General features: G+C 35.8%; 1 protein-coding gene across 4 annotated transcripts in view; it reads right to left on the bottom strand.

Annotated features, from left to right (window-relative positions):
• Nucleotides 1-19,024, bottom strand: part of CNX5 (co-factor for nitrate, reductase and xanthine dehydrogenase 5) — a 75,434-nt gene that overhangs the window by 23,026 nt on the left and 33,384 nt on the right. The window contains exons 7-8 of one of the 4 annotated variants that reach the window (XR_016042704.1): nt 14,068-14,106; nt 11,683-13,836 (exon numbers count right to left, since the gene is read on the bottom strand). Coding sequence is in view for 1 of the 4 variants with exons in the window: in XM_006829420.4 (XP_006829483.2) it covers nt 13,728-13,836; nt 14,068-14,106 (148 nt within the window). In the remaining 3 variants the exon portion in view is untranslated. The remainder of the gene's footprint in view (nt 1-11,682; nt 13,837-14,067; nt 14,107-19,024) is intronic. The other 3 variants (XR_016042705.1, XM_006829420.4, XR_016042706.1) reach the window with 3 other exon arrangements.

Here is a 19,024-nt window from a genome sequence, read left to right as displayed (position 1 = left end):
CGCATTCATTGACGTACCAAATGTATATATATATATATATATATATATATATATATATATATATATATATATATATATATATATATCTTAACTTAAACTTAAATTTTGTAATGACAAGTTTACCTTTGTGCATAGAACCCATGAATAGTACTTGTGAATAGCTCTGATGGAGGGCAAAATTATACTTATTTTTAATTTCTATTCAATTTGATAGGATGTATATTTTGATTTTGGTTTTAGGATTTTTTGTTTTTAGGAATTTTAGGGTTTTTATAGTTTCTTTTATTTATTTTATTGTTGGACCAGTTAGGGAGTTTTTAGATATTTTAATTAAAGTTAGGGAGTTTAGTTTCAAGTTATACTTAAGTTAGGACCTTTTGGTCAAAAATTAATTGTATGGACAAATATCGTCCGAAACAATAATTTATCAAATATAAATAAGCACATGGATGAGCTGAAGAGTGATTCATGTATTCCTCTCTAAGAAAAGAAAGACTTTGTTTTGCAAAAGAAGCTTAAAGCTTGAGCCCTAAGTGGGAGAAAGCCTTAGAGTTTCTTTAAAATTGCTTGTGTTTGGCTTGTTTCTTGCTAATTTTATTCCCTCAATTTTCTCTCTGCATCAAGATCCCATGAAATAAACAAAAAAAATATAAAAACCCTAGAACCCTAAGAAACTAAAAACCCTAAAAATAAGCCCTAAAAGCAAATTATAATATACATCCTTTAAAGTTGAATAAAAATAAAGAATAAGAACAATTTTTCCCTCCATCACCATCCCTCAGCATCTCTCCAACTTCCATAAGAGATGACCCTTTGAAAACCCTCTACAGTAATGCATATGCCCAGTGGAAGGAGTTTTGGACATGACCAAGACCATACCCCACCTAACTCTAAGTCAATCAACAAACACAACACAGTCAGATTGAAGTGCATAATCCACTATAATTCTACTTTACATGCTCTCGTGGGCTTTAAAGTGCACAAAACCCCAACAATTTTAGAATTCATAGGGATCATCATCACTACTGGTGTTCTTCCTCGTAGAATTAGGATATTGTAAATAATGCTCAGGGGCAAATCAAATTGTGAGAAGCTTTTTGCACATACACATAAACAAGTGCAATGAGGGTCACCCATTATATTTGGTGGGCTTGTCAATGGTAGTGGTGAGTTACAATGGTGGGCCACCATGGCAGGTTGCCAAAGCATCATAGATTGAGGGTTGTGATTTTGTTGAAGTCCACATATTTCTTTTTCATCTAATTAATGTTTTCCCTAAAAATATTACATATTAATTAGTATCTATCTTATAAAAGGTTTTTTAGAGAGAGAAAATCACTTTTCCAATGGATAATGGATAATTCCCCATCTCCAAGGTATTGAGCGCCACTTCTCAAAGATTCCAGGAAGGAAAGTCAAACGTTGGAGAACGATCTCCTCCTATCTCTCTATAAGTTAGGGTTTCATGGTCATGGCAATATACAGAGAAACAAAAAGTTAATTCTCAATCGTTTTGGAAAAGCCCTTACTCTCTGTGATTTATAATCCAATGATGCTCCCTTTCAATATCTAGGATTTTTTGCAGGTTTCATCTAATCTCCTTTAAATTTCAACACTGGTATCAACGCGATCAAGCATTCGTGGTTTCGTTATTAGGCAGGAGGGAGGAGTTTTCGTGGTTATCTTATTAAGCATTCATGGTTTCTTATTAAGCAAGAGGGAGGAGGAGGGGTCGAGTAACATAAATTCACTGAAAATGCAATGAATTTCAATTAAAAGAAGTTTACTAAGGGCTGCACGTAGGTTCGGCAAACTCCTGGCTTGGAGAGGGCACATCAGACTAAGCGCCACCTGACTAATCCGTCCAGCCACTTTGCACACCCGCGCTTGGGTGACAAGGCCGTGCTTTTCTCTTAATCACTCCAGCCACTTTGCAGGCCCTTGCTTGGGTGACAGGCTCGTGTGTTTCTTTTGTGAGTACGTATATTATCTCATTATCATCATCAGCATTTTAGCTTTTTTCCAATTAATTGGGGTCGGCTACATGAATCTTGAATCACCATTCTGCTCTATTAGAGGCAATATCCTCAGTGAGACCATAAGTACCCATATCTTTTTGGACTACTTCCAACCAAATCGTTTTGGGCCCAACATGTGTTGTACTTGATCGACGCCACACATGACCAACCCACCTAAGTCTACTCTCTTTCATTTTATCGCCTAATGGTGTCACGCCTAAATTCTCTCGAATAGATTCATTGCGAATTCTATCCCTTCTTATCTTGCCACTCATCTATCTCAACATTCTCATCTCTGCTGCACTCATTTTATGGGTATATTATTTTTTGTCCGCCCAACATTCCACCCCATAGAGCAAAGTTGATCTCACCGTTGTCTAATAGAACTTGCCCTTCAGCCTCATTGATAGGCGGCGATCACATAAAATTCCAGTTGCACATCTCCACGTCTCAAATCCTATTATTACTAAATTTGTACTCCATACACTCTGTTTTAGTCTGACTAATTTTAAAACCTTTGGATTCTAGAGCATCCCTCCAAAGTTCTAACGTTGTGCTGACGTCGTTTCGGGTCTCATCAATCAAAACTATGTCATCTGACATAAAACCAAATTGGTTTTCAGATACACTTGTTTCATTCCTTAGTCGTTGCTCAATAACTCTTTCCCAAAGCTTCATAGTATGTCTCATAAGCTTGATCTCTCAATAGTTTGTACAATTCTGTATGTCTCCTTTATTCGTCTGGCATTTTCATTGTTCTCAACACCTTGTTGAACAGCTTTGTCAGCCAATCACCCCCATGCACTTTCAAACCTCTATCGGGATACCATCTGGTCCTCAAGCATTTCCTATCTTCATGTTTTTCAAAGCTTCTTTCACTTCCGACATCCTAATCCTACGAAGGTATCGATGACTTCCATCGTCACTTGTACTAACAACCCTTCTACCACTATGTTCCCAATTTGTTTGTCGTTTAATAATTTTTGAAAATAGACTCTCCACCTTGCGTTGACCTCATCATCCTTTACCAAGACCCTTTGATCCTCACTCTTAATGCATTTAATATGGTTTAAATCCCTACACTTTTTCGCTCTTATGTTTGCTAATTTGAAAATATATTTTTCACCATCTCTTGTTCTCAATTTATTATATAGATTATCATATGCCTCAAGTTTAGCTTTACTTACTATTTATCTAGCATTTTTCTTAGTATTTTTATATTCTTCTAAGTTTTGATTGTTTCTATTACATTGCCAAATTATATAACATGATCATTCTTTGCTAATGGCCTTCTGAACCTCATCATTCCACCACCAAGTTTCCTTATCGAAGTTTCTTTTCCCCTAAAACTTCTTTTGCCACTTTCTTGATACAATCAGCCATCTCATTCCATATTACATTGACGTCATGTTCAAAGTTCCATTTTCCTTCTTCAATTAACTTATCCCTAAATAAGTAAATTTTCTCATTTTTTTAATTTCACCGCCTAGTTCTTGGATGCCATTACTTTCAACCCATCTCGTCCATGTCTTTATGCAGACGTGCATGATCACGAGCCTATGTTGGGTAATCAAACTCTCTCCTAGGATAACCTTGCAGTCTTTACATAATGATTGATCTACCTTCTTAACTTAGGAAGACGTCTATCAAGCTTTTATGTGTTCCACTTTTATAGGTTATTAAATGTTCGTCTCACTTTTTAAAGTAAGTGTTTGCTATTGCTAGGTCGTAGGCCTTAGCAAAATCTAGAATAGTCTGACCCATCATATTTCTTTCCCCAAACCCATATCCCCCATGTACCCCTTCATATCCTCTACTAGCCTTTCCTACATGACCATTTAGGTCCCCACCTAAAAAGGTCCTTCATTTGGTATGTCTTGGACTATTCCATCTATGCCCTCCCAAAATTGTCTCTTAATTATATAATTTAATCCTACTTGTGGTGCACACGCACTAATTTCGTTAATTATCTCCTCACCTAATACAAGATTAGTTAATAAGAGCCTATCACCTATTCTTTTAACGATAACTACTTTATATTTTAAATCTTCATCTACTATTATACCTACGCCATTTCTATTATTATCCTTTCCTGTATACCATAGTTTATACCCATCTATTTCTTTAGTTTTGTCTCTTTTCCATTTAGTTTCTTGTAGACAAGCTATGTTTGATCTCCTTAGTCTCATTGTATCCACTAACTCCATACTCTTACCTGTACACGTTCCTACGTTCCATGTGGCCAAACGTATATTATCTCAATACATCAAAAAAAAAAATTTCTTAAACTATTATTAATTGTTTCCATGCGAAAATATTTTCGACAATCTCAATCATCCATAAAATGTTGTATTTTTGAGAGAGAAATAGAGCTAGTGCACAAACTTTAGAGAGAGACAAAGATACACAACTGCTGCTAAAAATCAGTGCATATAAAAAATAAAAGCAAATCAGCTTCTATTTCCTCTACATATTCCTCTGATTTATTTATTCATTTTATCTTTGCATGCTTGATTAGTACTTTAGGGACATTTTTATAAAGGATATTTTATTTGCATCAGAATCTTCCTTATTTGCATACTTTCCCTATGCTATGGTCTATTTTGAGTGGGTAAAATTCATGCTCTTGATTTTGTAAACTAATTTTCTAACTATGGTCCATATTTTGTTTAGAATAACAAATATTGTAAACAACAAAAATAGACTGTCTCATATTGATTTTGACATCAGTCTTGTGCCCTCCTGCTTCCTCTCTTTAGAATATTGAGCTTTATAGAGCAAGAACTTGCATAAAGTACTTTGCTGCCGTATTTTTATCTAGGTTCTTGCGTAACAAAGTACACAAGTAAACTGTTCAAGAGAATTCTTCAATGAATTTATAACCCATAAAGAGTCAATGACCTATTGATTTGACTAGCAGACAATCCATTCTAAAACACAAATCTTAATTCAATTTTTTAGCTCAATTTACCTAAATTTTATACCTTTTAATTTTAGGCAAATCTAAAATTTAAAATGGCATCTAGGCTAGTAATGGCAAAATTATCAAAACTTGAAAACCTCAATGGAACTAATTTCCCTATGTGAAAAAAAAAAATGGATACATTCTCTTCCAAGAAAGCGTGGATTATGTTCTCGATACAGAACCGCCAGTTTTAGAGCCTAATGCCACTAGTCAAACCACAGCTTGAAGTATGTTGGGGTACCCTATCTGAAAAATATGAAACCACTTATGAGACCCATGTGCAATTATTAGTAGAAAAGTATTAACTATTACAAAAGGAAGAAATTTGACTCAGTAACCGAGCATGTCAAAAAAAATGATAGTGCTCTCAAAGGACCTTGTTGCAGTCAGAAATCCAGTCCCTGATCGCATGCAAGTGTCTATTGTCTTTAACAGTCTCCCTCCTTAGTGGGAGCCGACTGTAATTGCATTGAACCACTTTGCACAAGGGATAACCATGTTAAATCTTCCCATGCACCTCAATGTTGAAGCTGAGAGAAGAATGCGAAAGAAGCCAAATGAACTCTACTTTGCTCAAAGTTCACTTTCTTAAATTCTCAAGAAACCTACAATAATCAAAATAATAACAATAATGGGTATAAGGGAAAGGGGAAAAATTTTAAAAATCAAAATAATATGGTTGAGAAGACATGTTTTTATTGTAAAGAAATTGAGCACATCAAGTTTAATTGTCTTAAGCTAAAAAATGAAAATAGGACCTTGACTAACAATAATGCTGGAAAGAATAACAATAATCAAAATAAAACAATGGACTTGATCTGTGTAGTCCTAGAATCATTAGTTGTCGACCATGACCTAAGGAATTGGTGGGTCGACTCAGCTTCCACTCAATATGTCTCAAGGACCAAAGATGGATTTGCAGAGTTGAGAGAGATCGCAGTCGGTAACCAGCGGATCTATATGACATATGGCACCTATTGTAATGTACTTGATATCGGGACATCTAATGTGTATACCTGGAGGAACGAATCTCCTACTTACTAATATTTTGCATGCACCCAATATGAGGTGCAATTTGATTTCTGTACCTAGGCTAGACGACAAGGTTTATGAAATAAGGTTTAGGTATGGTCAAATCATCATTGGTAAAAGGAGTCAAATTTGAGAGTTGGTTGACCTCCCTAAAGATAGAAAAGCTATTGGTTGTGCAAATGGGTCCTAAAAAAAAGCTCAATGCAAATGGATCCATAGATTAATATAAAGCTAGGTTGGTAGCTAAAAGATTTAGATTATGTAGAGACTTATTTGCCAGTAGCCAAATTTTCATATATTAGAATCATCTCAGCATTAGTTGCATATTATGATCTAGAATTATTTCAAATGGACATTTAAACAGCTTTCTTGAATGGATAGTTAAAAACAGATCTATACATGAAACAACTAGAAGAATATGTAATTAAAGGCCAAGAAGAAAAAATATACAAACTTAAGAAATCTTTATATGGTCTAAAACAGTCTTCTCGGCAATGGCATTTAACCTTTCATAACGCATCACTTAAATTGGTTATGTAGCCAATAGATTAGACCATTGTGTATATGTCTAGAATAGTGGGAGTAATTTTGTTCTCTTATCCTTATATATAGAAGATATTTTGCTAGCTGGTAATGATATTAGCATGATTAACCATACCACTTTGAGATGAAAGACATGGGAGAAGCTTCATATCTACTAGGCATTAAGCTAACATGAGATGGAAGTTCAAGACTCTTATGTTTATCTCAAGAAAATTATTTAGAAAATATTTTAAAGAGATTTAAGATGAAAATTGTAAACCCAAAGATACACCCGTTTGCAAAGGCTTGATATTGTCAAAGAAAATGTGTCCATCAAATGACAGTGACAAAGCTGAAATGGAAAGAATTCCATATGCTCAAGTTGTAGGATGTAAATTATGCCATGATGTGTACAAGGCCTGATTTGAATCACGTATATGGTCTTGTCAATAGATTTCAGAGTATTCATTGGCAAGGCGTAAAAAAGATACTCAGGTATATCCAGAAAACTAAAAACTATAAATTGTGCATCCCAGCTGACAAGTTAGAGGTTATTGGGTACTTTGATGCAAACTTTGCAAGCGACCCAGATGTTAGAAAATCAACCTCGGGACTTGTATTCTTCTTTGGAGGTGAATGTTTTTCTTGGTGTACCGAAAACAAGATTGCGTAGCACGATATACTATGGAAGCCAAGTATATTGCTTATAGCGTTGCTACAACTTATACGGTCTAGATTAAACGCTTCATAAATTATTTGACACTGGATATAGCCGACAGACCAGTGAATTTTTTTGTGATAATCAGGTTGCCATTTATCAATTAGAATGGAGCCTATAGTTCCAAGGGTAAGCATATTGAAATTGATTATCAATATATTTATGATATCATTTAAAAGAATGAAATAAGTTATTTCTCATCATCAGATATGACTGCAGACCCTTTTACAAAGGGATTAAGTGTAGACATAGTTTCAAAGCATGTAGCTTTGATAGGACTAAGGAACATCGAAGTCGGGAACTTCAAAATAGGATGTTTTTCTTGGATTCCTTGGTCATGAGAGAAAAAGCCGCAATAGCGTGAAAAAACCCCATGACATGACTTTGGATATTTTTATGTTATGAGATGCATAACTGCACTAGCTTGAAACGCTTCAAGACAAGGATATGTTCATAAAAGTTAAACCACTAAGTGGTACAGACTTTATGATATTTCAATGTATTAGGGCTTCATGGCCAAGTGGAAAATGTTGGTATGTGTGGCCACCCATGGGGTCTCACATGTGCACATTTGTTTTTATTTAATTAATGCTTTTCCTAGAAATATTATGTACTAATTAGTATTTGTCTTTAAAAGGTTTTTTAGAGAGTAGAAAATCATTTTTCCAATAGATAGTGGATAGATCCCCATCTCCCATGTATTGAGGGCCACTTCTAAGAGATTCCAGGAAGGAAAGTCAAACGTTGGATAACGACTACCTCCCATCTCTCAATAAGTAAGGGTTTCATGACCATGGAGAGATGCAGGAAAACAAAAAGCAATTCTCCATTGTTTTAGAAAAGCCCCGACTCTCCGCGATTTACTGTCCAATGACACTCCCTTTAAATATTCTAGATTTTTAGCAGGTTTCATCCACTCTCCTTTAAACTTCAACACTTAATGTTGAACTTCAAAGAGGAGAATCCGCCAAAAATCCCAAGTATTGATAGCGAGCGTCGTTGGACTATAAATCGCAGAGAGCCGAGGCTTTCCAAAATGGTTGAGAATAGCTTTTGTTTCTCTATGTCTCTCCATACTCATGAAATCCTAACTTATAGAGGGATGGAAGGAGGTCGTTCTCCAACATTCGGCTTTCCTTCCTAGAATCTCTGAGAAGCAACCCTCCAAACCTAGGAGATGAGGAGTTATCCACTATTTGTTGGAAAAAAAATTTTCTTACTCTAAAAGACTTTTTAAAGAAAAACACTAATTGATACATAATATTTTTAAGACAAACATTAATTAGATTAAAAAAAATATGTGGCACATGTGAAGCCCCATGGCCACACATATGTACCTTCATCTTCCACTTGGTCATAAGGGTCAAATACAATGATATATTATAAAGTTTGTGCCACTTAGGGGGTTTAACCTTTCCGAGCATATCCTTGACATGAGGATTTTCACGCTAATGCGTTTATGTATCTCTAGACACAAAAAATCATCCAAAGTCATGTCATGGGGTTTTTCAAACTAATGCGGCTCTTCCTAAAAAAATCAAAGAAAAAATATCCCATTTGAGAGTTCCTGACTTAGATGTTCCTAAATCTCAACAAAGCTACATGCTTTGAAAATATTTTTGAACTTATTCCCTTTTTTAAACCCCAAACTTTCAAGATAGTAAGGTTAAATTTCCTACCAGTCCATAATTCATAAGGGGTCAAGTCTATGAATATAGTTGGAACACAATTAATAAAGTACATTGTAGTGTTGAGAGTCTCACCCCAAAAATGAGGTGATAAATTTGAAGAGCTCATCATTGACCTAACTACGTCCATTGGAGTACTATTTCTTCTTTCGGCTACACTATTTGGTTGTGGTGTATATGGCATGTAGTTTGGTGAATTATACCATCCTCGTTACAAAATTCGGTAAATAAGTCGGAGCAGTATGCACCTCCTCTATATGTTTTAAGAATTTTAATGTCTCCCTAGTTGGTTTTCTACCTCAGTTTTATATTCTTTAAATGTTTATAATGCATCAGACTTTCTACTAATTAATTATACATATCCATAACAAAAATAATTATCTATAAATGTCATGAAATATTCCATAACTCTATGTGTTTTTACATTTAATGGGCCACATATATAAGAGTAAATTATACTACGTAGCTCAGCATACCTTTTTCCTTTAGGAAAAGGCTTCTTAATTCATTTACTAGAAATACAAGGCTCGCATGTTTTGAACACAATCTCCCCTAAGTTGGGGAGGAAACCTCTTTTAACCATTTTTGTTCATTTTATCTTTATTTATATCTCCTAATCTTAAACGCCATAAATATGAATCATTCACACACACATAAACATCAAAGGAACCATCAATATAACCAAAATAAGATGAATTTTTATTAATATTCAATTGGTTCAAATTTAGTGCCATACACCAATGCTCGAGAATTTTTACCACGGATTACCCGACCAGACCAGAACCTTATTTCATGACTATTGTCGTCTAGCCTAGGAACAGAAATCAAACTACGCCTCATATTGGCTACATACAAAGTATCAATAAGTAAAAGATTTGCACCTCCAAGTAGATACAGCTTAAAAGTACTGACACCAAGTACATTACAATTGGTGTCATTTCCCATATAAATCTGTTGGTTACCGGCTACGATCTCCCTCAACTCGGTGAATACATCCTTGGTCCTCGAGACATGTCGAATAGGGGCTGAGTTGACCCACCAATTCCTCAGATCATGGTCGGCAACTAATGATTCTAGAACCACGCAGATGAAGTCCTTTCTTTTATTTTGATAATTATTATTTCGAGCATTGTTGTTATCTAGTTTCAATTTTTATTTTTCAGTTTAGGACAATCAAACTTGAAGTGCCCAGCTTCTTTACAATAAAAACATGCCTTGTCAACCTTATTCCTTTGATTTTTTAAATTTTTCCCGTTTCCCTTATATCTATTATTGTTATTGTTCTGATTATTGTAAGGTTTCTTGGGAATTTGAGATGATGAACTTTTGAGCAAAGTGGAGCTCATTTGACGTCTTTCTTATTCTTCTCCCCGCTTCAATACTGAGGTGCATGGGAAGATTCAACAAAATTATCCCTTGTACAAAGTGGTTCAATGCCATTACAACAAGCTCCCAAGATGGACGGAGACTGTTAAGGACAATGGACACTTGCATGTGGTCAGGGACTGCATTCCAGGCCGTAGCAAGGTTATTTACGAGCACTGTCATTTTGTTGACATGCTCGGTCACTGAGTCTGATTCCTTCATTTTGCAAGACTTATACTTTTCTAATAATAATTGCACATGGGTCTCTGAAGTGGTCTCATACTTTTCAGATATGGCACTCATCATACTTCGGGCTATGGCGTGGTCTTCAAAAACTTTAATTAAGTCATCCTCCAAAAAACTCAACATAGTAATCCTAGCTATTTTATCATCTTCTAACTATTTGTCAAATCGCCTTCAGGCTTGATCATTGGCATTAGGCTCTAAAAGTGGTGGGTTTGTATCTAGAACATAATCCACCCTATCTTGGCAGAGAATGTATCCAATTTTTCTATTCTACATAGGAAAATTAGTTCCGTTGAGTTTTTCAAGTTTTGAGAGTTATGCCATCACAAGCCTAGATGCCATTTTAAGTTTTAGAGGTGTTTAAAATTAAAAGGTATAAAATATAGGCAAATGGAGCTAAAAATTAAATTAATTTTGTGTTTTAGAATGGATTATCTGCTAGTCAAATCAATAGGTTGCCGACTCTTTATGGGCTGCAACCTCAATGAAGAATTCTCTAGAACAATTTATGTGCACACTGGTGTGATGCAAGAGCCTAGATTTTGGCAGCAAAGTACTTTATACAAGTTCATGAACTATAAAGCTTCACATTCTAGAGAGAGGAAGCAAAAGGTAGCAAGACTGATGTTAGAAAATATTTATATCAATATGAGAGAGTCTAATGTAATTGTTTACAATAGACAATATTTGTTATTCTCAACAAAATATGGACCACAATTAAGAAAATCAGTTTACAAAATCATGAGCATGAAATTTTACCTACTCAAAATAGACCATAGCATAGGGAAATTATGAAAGTAAGGAAAGATTATGATGTAAATAAAATATCCATAAAAGAAATATCCCTCAACTACCAACCAAGCATGCAAGATAAAATAAATAAATTGATAAATCTATAAATCAGACTAATATGTTGAGGAAATAGAACCTGGCTTTTTTTTATGCACTTATTTTTAGCAGCAATTATGTGTTTTTTTGTCTCTCTAAAATTTCAGCTATAGCCCTATCTCTCTCTCTCAAATTACAGCAGCATTTTATGGATGAATGAGATTAACAAAATTGTTTTTGCACAAAAACAATTAATATTAGGTAAAGAGGAAAAAAAAATGATGCATTGAGATAACATACGTACGAACAAATTTGATGTATGATAGTCAGGTGCGCTTGGTCAGATGTGCCCTCTCCATGTCAGGAGTTGGCCGAAACCACTTAGCCGAAGGCCTTGATGGGATTGGTTATAGAGCTGAGGGAGGAGAACGCGTGAGACTAGCTACACACCACCGGGTTCTTAATAGTGGAAAACGTTGATGCGCTTGCAGCCCTAGAAGAGAAAATCCCTTAACGGTGATGGACAAAGAAGAAATCCTCCTTTCATAGAAATTCATTGTAATGCAGTGAATTTATGTCACTTTGCCCCTCTTGCCTCTTGCCTAATATAAGATCCACATAAATTTTGTTTACATCGGTAGTGAGAGAGAGTGTCAATTTCAACATATGGTTAGAGAGAGAAGTGACGGCAGTAGATGGTTAGAGAGAGAAGTGACGATTTGGGCGATTGCAAGGAGCATAAAATAGAGAGTGGGAAATCTCAACAGCATGTTGGCAAATTTCAGCTTTGATACCAAAGTTGAACTTCAACGGGGAGAATCTGCCAAAAATCCCAGGTATTGATAGAGAGCGCCGTTGGATTGTAAATCGCAAAGAGCCATGGCTTTTCCAGAACGATTGATAATAGCTTTTGTTTCTCTGTGTCTCCCCATGACCATGAAACCCTAACTTATAGAGGGATGGGAGGAGGCTGTTCTCCAACTTTCAACTTTGGATCCTGGAATCTGTGAGAAGTGGTCCTCAATACTAGGAGATAGGGAGTTATCCACTATTTGTTGAAAAAAGGATTTTCTCTCTCTAAAAGACCAAACACTAATTAATACATAGTATTTTAAGGAAAAACATTGATTAGAGTAAAAAAGAAATATGTGGCACATGTGAGGCCCCATGGCCACACACGTACCAACAAAACATTATCATATTCAAACAATTAATACAGTTCTATATCAGACATCTAAAGCCCTAATTTTAATTTGAGCCTTACATAAGAAAAATAAATAGGGTAAAATCTTGTAGGGTTCGTATTATCTGCAAAGTGAATTTTACCTCATATTTACTATCATGTATGCTCGATTTGCTTTGTCAAATGAGATCATGATTTATTTTAACGATTGCATACTAAGGATACATGCACATGCACATGCACAAAAAAATTTGCACAAGTCATTAGCATGCTGAATTTTAAATTTCATTTGAATGTGCATTGTAACACTTTGGTTTTTGTTGGAGCTATATCATAATTGGTTTTACCAAAGGAGTCTTTTCAAATAACTGATGCGCACATGAGCAGATGTTTTCTCGAAAGCTAAAAATAAAACAATAAAAGGAAAACATTATTTGTATTCGTATTGAACATTCAACAAGCATGTTTGGTACCTTGCAATATAAAAACTAAGCATGGATAATGAGTCCTCATATTTACATGTACATATGATCTCACACTTTAATGTGGTCCTTATGAGATTAGAGTGAGCTTTCAAGGAAAGGAAGAGCAGGATCCTTTAGTCCTTTACATTTGATCTCTAGGGAGTATGAAAGTAACCTGGTTAACCTAAAAATTTTCAATTTAAGTCATCCTGGGATTATTAACCAAATACTTTAAAGAAATTTATTTTGGCAATGAGTCAAGAAATCAATTTGCTGAAAATTAAATTTCCACATTTGAACAGAAACCTGCCAGAAACATGATAATAAAACCTATCACCTAGATATAGAATTACATTACCTTTTTTCTTTAAATAAATAGATCCAGAACTAAATTTTGAACAAATAGATAGAAATTAACCTCCCTTTTCCCCCTAACAGTCAAATCATACTAAAAAGGACAAGTCCTACAGTCATCCAGAAGTTATAGACATGAGGCACGGAAACCATCTGACATTTAATGCATCATGAACTAAAAGTTTTTCTACACGGATTTCTAATAATCAGAATTAACAGTCCAAAGTACACAAGTTCTCTAATTAAATTTTTCTGCGCCAATAATTTGCTTGTCTTAGAGCACATTGGTAAAAGAGCTCATAAATCATTTAGCATGACAAGCTCTTGCCAAAATAAGGAATTACCAACTCCAAGAACTCCACTGTCAGAACAATTTTGGCATGCTGCTTGAGGAGGTGGTGAAGGAAATAAACATCTATAGCATGGTCCTCCTTTATGATGGTAAACTGTTAGCTGTCAAGGAGTAAAACTCATGAAGAGATAAAAAAAGCAAGTAAATTAACATCCTGGGAAACTAAAACTCATTTACAAGCATTTCAAACAAATGATAATGAAATAGTTTTAAGCTTATAGTAGATTCTCAAAGAAGTCTTTAGATACTCAATAGTATAAAAAGAACTTTGTTTCCTCTTTAAGTCAATTATCACATGTACAATAATAATTGGCAAGTGCTGAAATGCATACCTGCCCCTCCAATCCTAGGGCAGCACCAGATACAAGCGGCTGCAAATACGGGACTCCAAAGAAGTCAGACAATCAAACCAAGTTTTTATTTACAAAATCATATAAGAATACAACAAAAAACATCAAGTATGGGAAAGCTTGCCAAAGAAATATGGAGTTTGCTTATATACATTTGTTATTTAAGATCAACAATCCCAGTATGTGAGCTGCCAATGAATTAACCATAAAAATAGGACCCATACACACAATAAAATCAATCTTAATCATTGACCTTATTTGAAAATTTAAAAATGAATAATATGAACCATTCAACTTCCCTCACTCAGAACTACAGTGAAAACAAATGAATAATAATCAATGAATTAGAGCAGGCTGCAATGAAAACATGCAAACCTTTTCCTCACACCCTTTGTGACGCAAACCTAGTAGCTTGGAGCTAAGGTTAGCAAAGAAGAAGATAGGGAAAATCCAAAATTAAAAAAAGGTCCAAAAATCAAAGACAAAAGAAGCACTTGCTGCTCCAGGGTTTTGAAAAAAATCCATAGCACGATGCTTCATTATGCTTGAGTACATCTCTCATACAAGAAAACCATAAATAAGACTTAATCATGGCCATCCAACTAACCTAATCCGGGCCATTTATTATAAAAGACTTTAAGTGACTAAAAAGACATAAAAGACTCTAGAAATTACCACTTATGCCCCTAAGTAAATAAAATGACTCAAGAAATAAATAAAAGACATTCAAGAATAGATTCAATGACTATTTTGATTTTCTGCGGTTCCTCTTGTAAACTTTAAGCTCGTCTCTCTTATCTAAATACTCGAGAGCAGTATTCTGGGCTGCATCACATTGGAAACTTGCAACAACTAAGAATTCCTAGCTATACAAGGCTTGAGTATTCATAATATAACTTCATAATTTATAAATGACCCCTATCACTTCAAAAATGCTCTATATTCTTTCGTTTGGAACAGTTATTTATCAACTATATGACTTGCCCCTAAGTCAATGGCATCAACTCTACATTTTCTATCCTTTCAAATCCAATAAACAAGAGATTTATAATTTCCTGTTCCAGCTCCATGCTCATGTTCATGACCCATAAAACTTTCAATTCAGTCTGCCAAACTATCGCATGCATTTAATGGGGGTTTGTAGCCTTAAAATGCCTAAAAACTTAATTTTTATTAAAAGCTTGCTACGTGCTCCCCATCTATGCTTCCTCATGCTTTTATGCCCATTTATTACTCTCAGATTGACTGGGAGTGTGCACTATTTGGATACCTAGAGCAGGATGGGTAGGAATCTGGGTACTACATGCGATATGGTGGGCTCCATCACTCACCTTAGTTTGCGACTGGGCCTTGAACCACCAATCAAGATGTTTGTGTTTGGTCCCCATTACGCGCATTGCCAACGAGAATCCACATAGGCCGAGCATCCCAATGGACGAAGCACAACTAGTGAAAATCTAATGAGAAGTTAGTAGGACCGCTTTTGTGGGAGTCCGATTAAGAGTATAACCAGCTATTAATACTGCCTCCCCCAAAAATTTAGGGAGAGCTTAGCATGTCCCATCACACTCACCATTTTCACCAAGGTCTTGTTCCGTCTCTTAGCTACCCCTTCTGTTGAGTGCATGGCATACAATATTGATCTATGTTACCATGCTTAGTAAGGAACTCCTTAAATAACTTTGAGGAATACTCACCGCCCTATCGGTTCTAGGACCTTAATTTCCTAGTCTGTTTGGGTCTATACCTTGGCATTATAATCTAATACTCTAGGGCTTCTGCCTTTTCACTCATTAAATATACATGGCCAAAAAGGAAGTGCTCATCTATAAAAGTGAACCTCTTGCAGCCTTAATGGATTCGTAGGTCCACATTTATTACAATGGAGAACATCTAAAATGCCAATAGTTCTCTGAGCTTTTGCAAAGGACATCTCAACTAGCTTTCCTTGAATGCATGATTAACATACTTTGGTTAAATCTCAGTAATCCTTCTCTCTTTACTCTCCCCATTCTCTTATGATTTATATGCCCCAATCTCATGTGCCATATATATACATTATTAGCATCTTCAAAGGACGAGACACAGAAAATAGATTCTTTATTGCAATTGTAAAAAAACAATTTACAAAAAGGCCATTCATAACTAATTCTTGGCCCGATTTAACTTCCACCTTATTGCCAGTAAAAACCTAGAGACCAAAACCGAGCTGTCTCACGTCTGGAGTGTAATGAGTTATCTTTAGAACCATGCTTTTTATGTTTTCCAACAAAAGGATGTAATCCCCTAAAGCGAGTATTTTTGTTTTCTGATTTCCATCAATCAAGATATGCTAGTCACATGGTAAACAGGTTTAAAATTTTGAAAACCGTCCTGGTGTTAGACACTTAAGTAGTGCATCCTTGAGTTTAGACACCAGGATCCTTCTTTAAGATCAGCTAGCTTGGTCTCAACAACCACACAAGCATGCTCCCCATCACCCTTGGGATTTGTATTCTTTCGCACCTTGCAATATTTCCTTATGTGTTACACTTATTGCAATTATAACACTTCGTATTCTTGAAGTCCCCCCTTTTCTTAAGCCCAATTTCCCCCTTTTGATTCTCATCTCTCTTACTCTTATTCTTGCCCACGTCCTTCTTTTTCTTTAATGAACCGGTGTTAGGTTTGAGATTTATCAGATTCACGAAGTCTCTTCTTTGAGCATGGTGATGATCTCATCAAGCATTGTTGCATATATAGCCTTTCAAGGCCATGTGTGCACTGCCAGCATTGTTCAGAGCACTATTTGCAAAATCGAACCGAAATGGTTAATCGGACATAGGGCCTAAAGCGGTTTAACCAGCCTAACCGGTCGATATAACCGTTCTAACCGAGCAAGTCCCAGGGCAGTCAAAAAATTGTTAAAAAAATAAAAAAGATACAAAAAATCTACTAAAATATGAAAAACATATAAAGAATGATTAAAACAAAACAAATTCAAATGAAGTTGAAAATTAATGAAAAAAATGGATTTTAAAAATGCCTAGGGGTATTTTTAAAACTTTCCGAGAAAGATGGGAAAATATAAAAGTTAGTATTAATGACCAAAACAATTTCTAATCTTTACAATAATGTAAAGAATATTAAAAAATGTATTACAAATCAAATTCCTTATTTTTGAGATTTTATATATTTTTTTTTATTTTGTTTTTTAAAATACCGTTCGATCACCAAAATCGCCTGAAACCAGAACCGGCCACTAGCCGGCTCTGATCTAACCGGGCGATTACCGGTTAGATTGATCGGTTTTCCAACATGGGTTCAGAGTCACAGTGGGAGTGACCAGGAACCTAATGACTACGAGTATCTTTGCGTACTAGGATCCGGATAAGCCAAAATGACCCTATTTGATTGGATGAGGTGAGGTTCTTGGAACGATCTTGTGAACCGAGAGGTTTCAAGGTTTTCCTCTAGTCAAGGTTGGTATGACAGTGTTCACATCATGTCGTGAGAGCCAAGGCTTGGGGATCAATGGATCTCGGTTTGTTTGAGACATGTTGTGTATAAGCACTATGTGAGCATAGCTAGGTTGTAAGAGGACATCAGCCCAAATCCCTGACATATGTAGCTTGCTCACAGCGTGTGCACAGACAGTCACACTTTGGTAAGCCGTTCTGATGAGGTAAGATCGACCTATCAGAACTGTGCACGCGTACTGAGAAAGGACCCCCACATCCACAAGAGTGCATGTCCTTGGGGGCACCTGTAATCCACTGAACACCCTGAAGTCCATCTAACTATTTGTTAGCTTTGATAGGTCCACTCATATCCGGACTAAAGTCTGTGACTAATAAGGGCCTATTGGGTTGATCTGAGAAATTGGATTGGATTTTTGGGTCTAGCCCAGTGGAGTATAATGTAGCCCGACATTCTATCGGACCTTGTTTTTCCCACTAGATTTATGAGAAGTGCCAGCCCATGATATTTTAATGAGAAATGATAAAACTGATTTATCACGATTTTAGATGATTTTTTAGAATTTTATTTTCAGAGAAAAATACTTTGTTAAAATTGTTGTGTGCTAATTCTAATTAAGGACGTCCACACATGTGGTGTGTGGCACACAAATGGCCAATGTGCCATACGTGCATCCCATAGGGCAGCGACATCATTGCCTAATGGGCATGATGCGGAAACCCTAACCCTAAACGCGGGACCCTTGTTTGGATCTGACACATAGCTTTATGGCACATGTGTGAAGCACATGTGTGGTGGCATGTGTGTTGACATATGGGAGTGCAAAGATTTTTCATTTTCCATTAAATCTTTAAAACTCTAAATTTGTGATTAGATAGCCATTAGACATTTGAAATGGAGTGTTGTGATTGGTGTGAAGAGGACAAGAGGGACGCACCATGACATGGGGTGATGTGATGTCCCCCCTTTGAAAATGACATTGCACTAAGGTTGTGTGAGCCACAAGCCTTAACGACTAAGATTGAAAGGCCGGCATGCCACCCTCATTAAGGTTTTACAAGGCTCATTTCAAATCAATGGCGGTCATTTAATATTTTAAAGATGAATGGTCAAGATGAGTTGATTTTGAAAATTACAGTTTAAGGACACTTGAGATATTGTTGGAATTTTTGAGGTATTATGTGGGCATTTAGTGATAAGGGTGTACTCAATCATCACCATCCACATGATAGCCATCAATAGTGAATGACTAGGCTAGGTCTTTAGCCTCTCTCAACCCTTGGATCACTCAATGGGTGGTTGAGATCTAATCTAGCTTTTGTACCCCACATGAAAAATCAATACAAGGACCACATCACTTCATTCAATTGATTGCTTTCACTTCAACACTTCATCGCTTATCCTCAAAGAGGCTCACGCCCCACTCCATTGCTTTCTTCTTGTCAACCTCAAATTCATGACTTGAACTTGTTATCTTCAA

This window comes from Amborella trichopoda, chromosome 10 (assembly GCF_054954075.1).
Source record: "Amborella trichopoda isolate Santa Cruz 75 chromosome 10, AtrichopodaSantaCruz75HAP2 v2.0, whole genome shotgun sequence".
Taxonomy (NCBI): domain Eukaryota; kingdom Viridiplantae; phylum Streptophyta; class Magnoliopsida; order Amborellales; family Amborellaceae; genus Amborella; species Amborella trichopoda.
The sequence above is the reverse complement of the archived record's forward strand: the minus strand, read 5'-3'. Positions and strand labels throughout refer to the sequence as shown.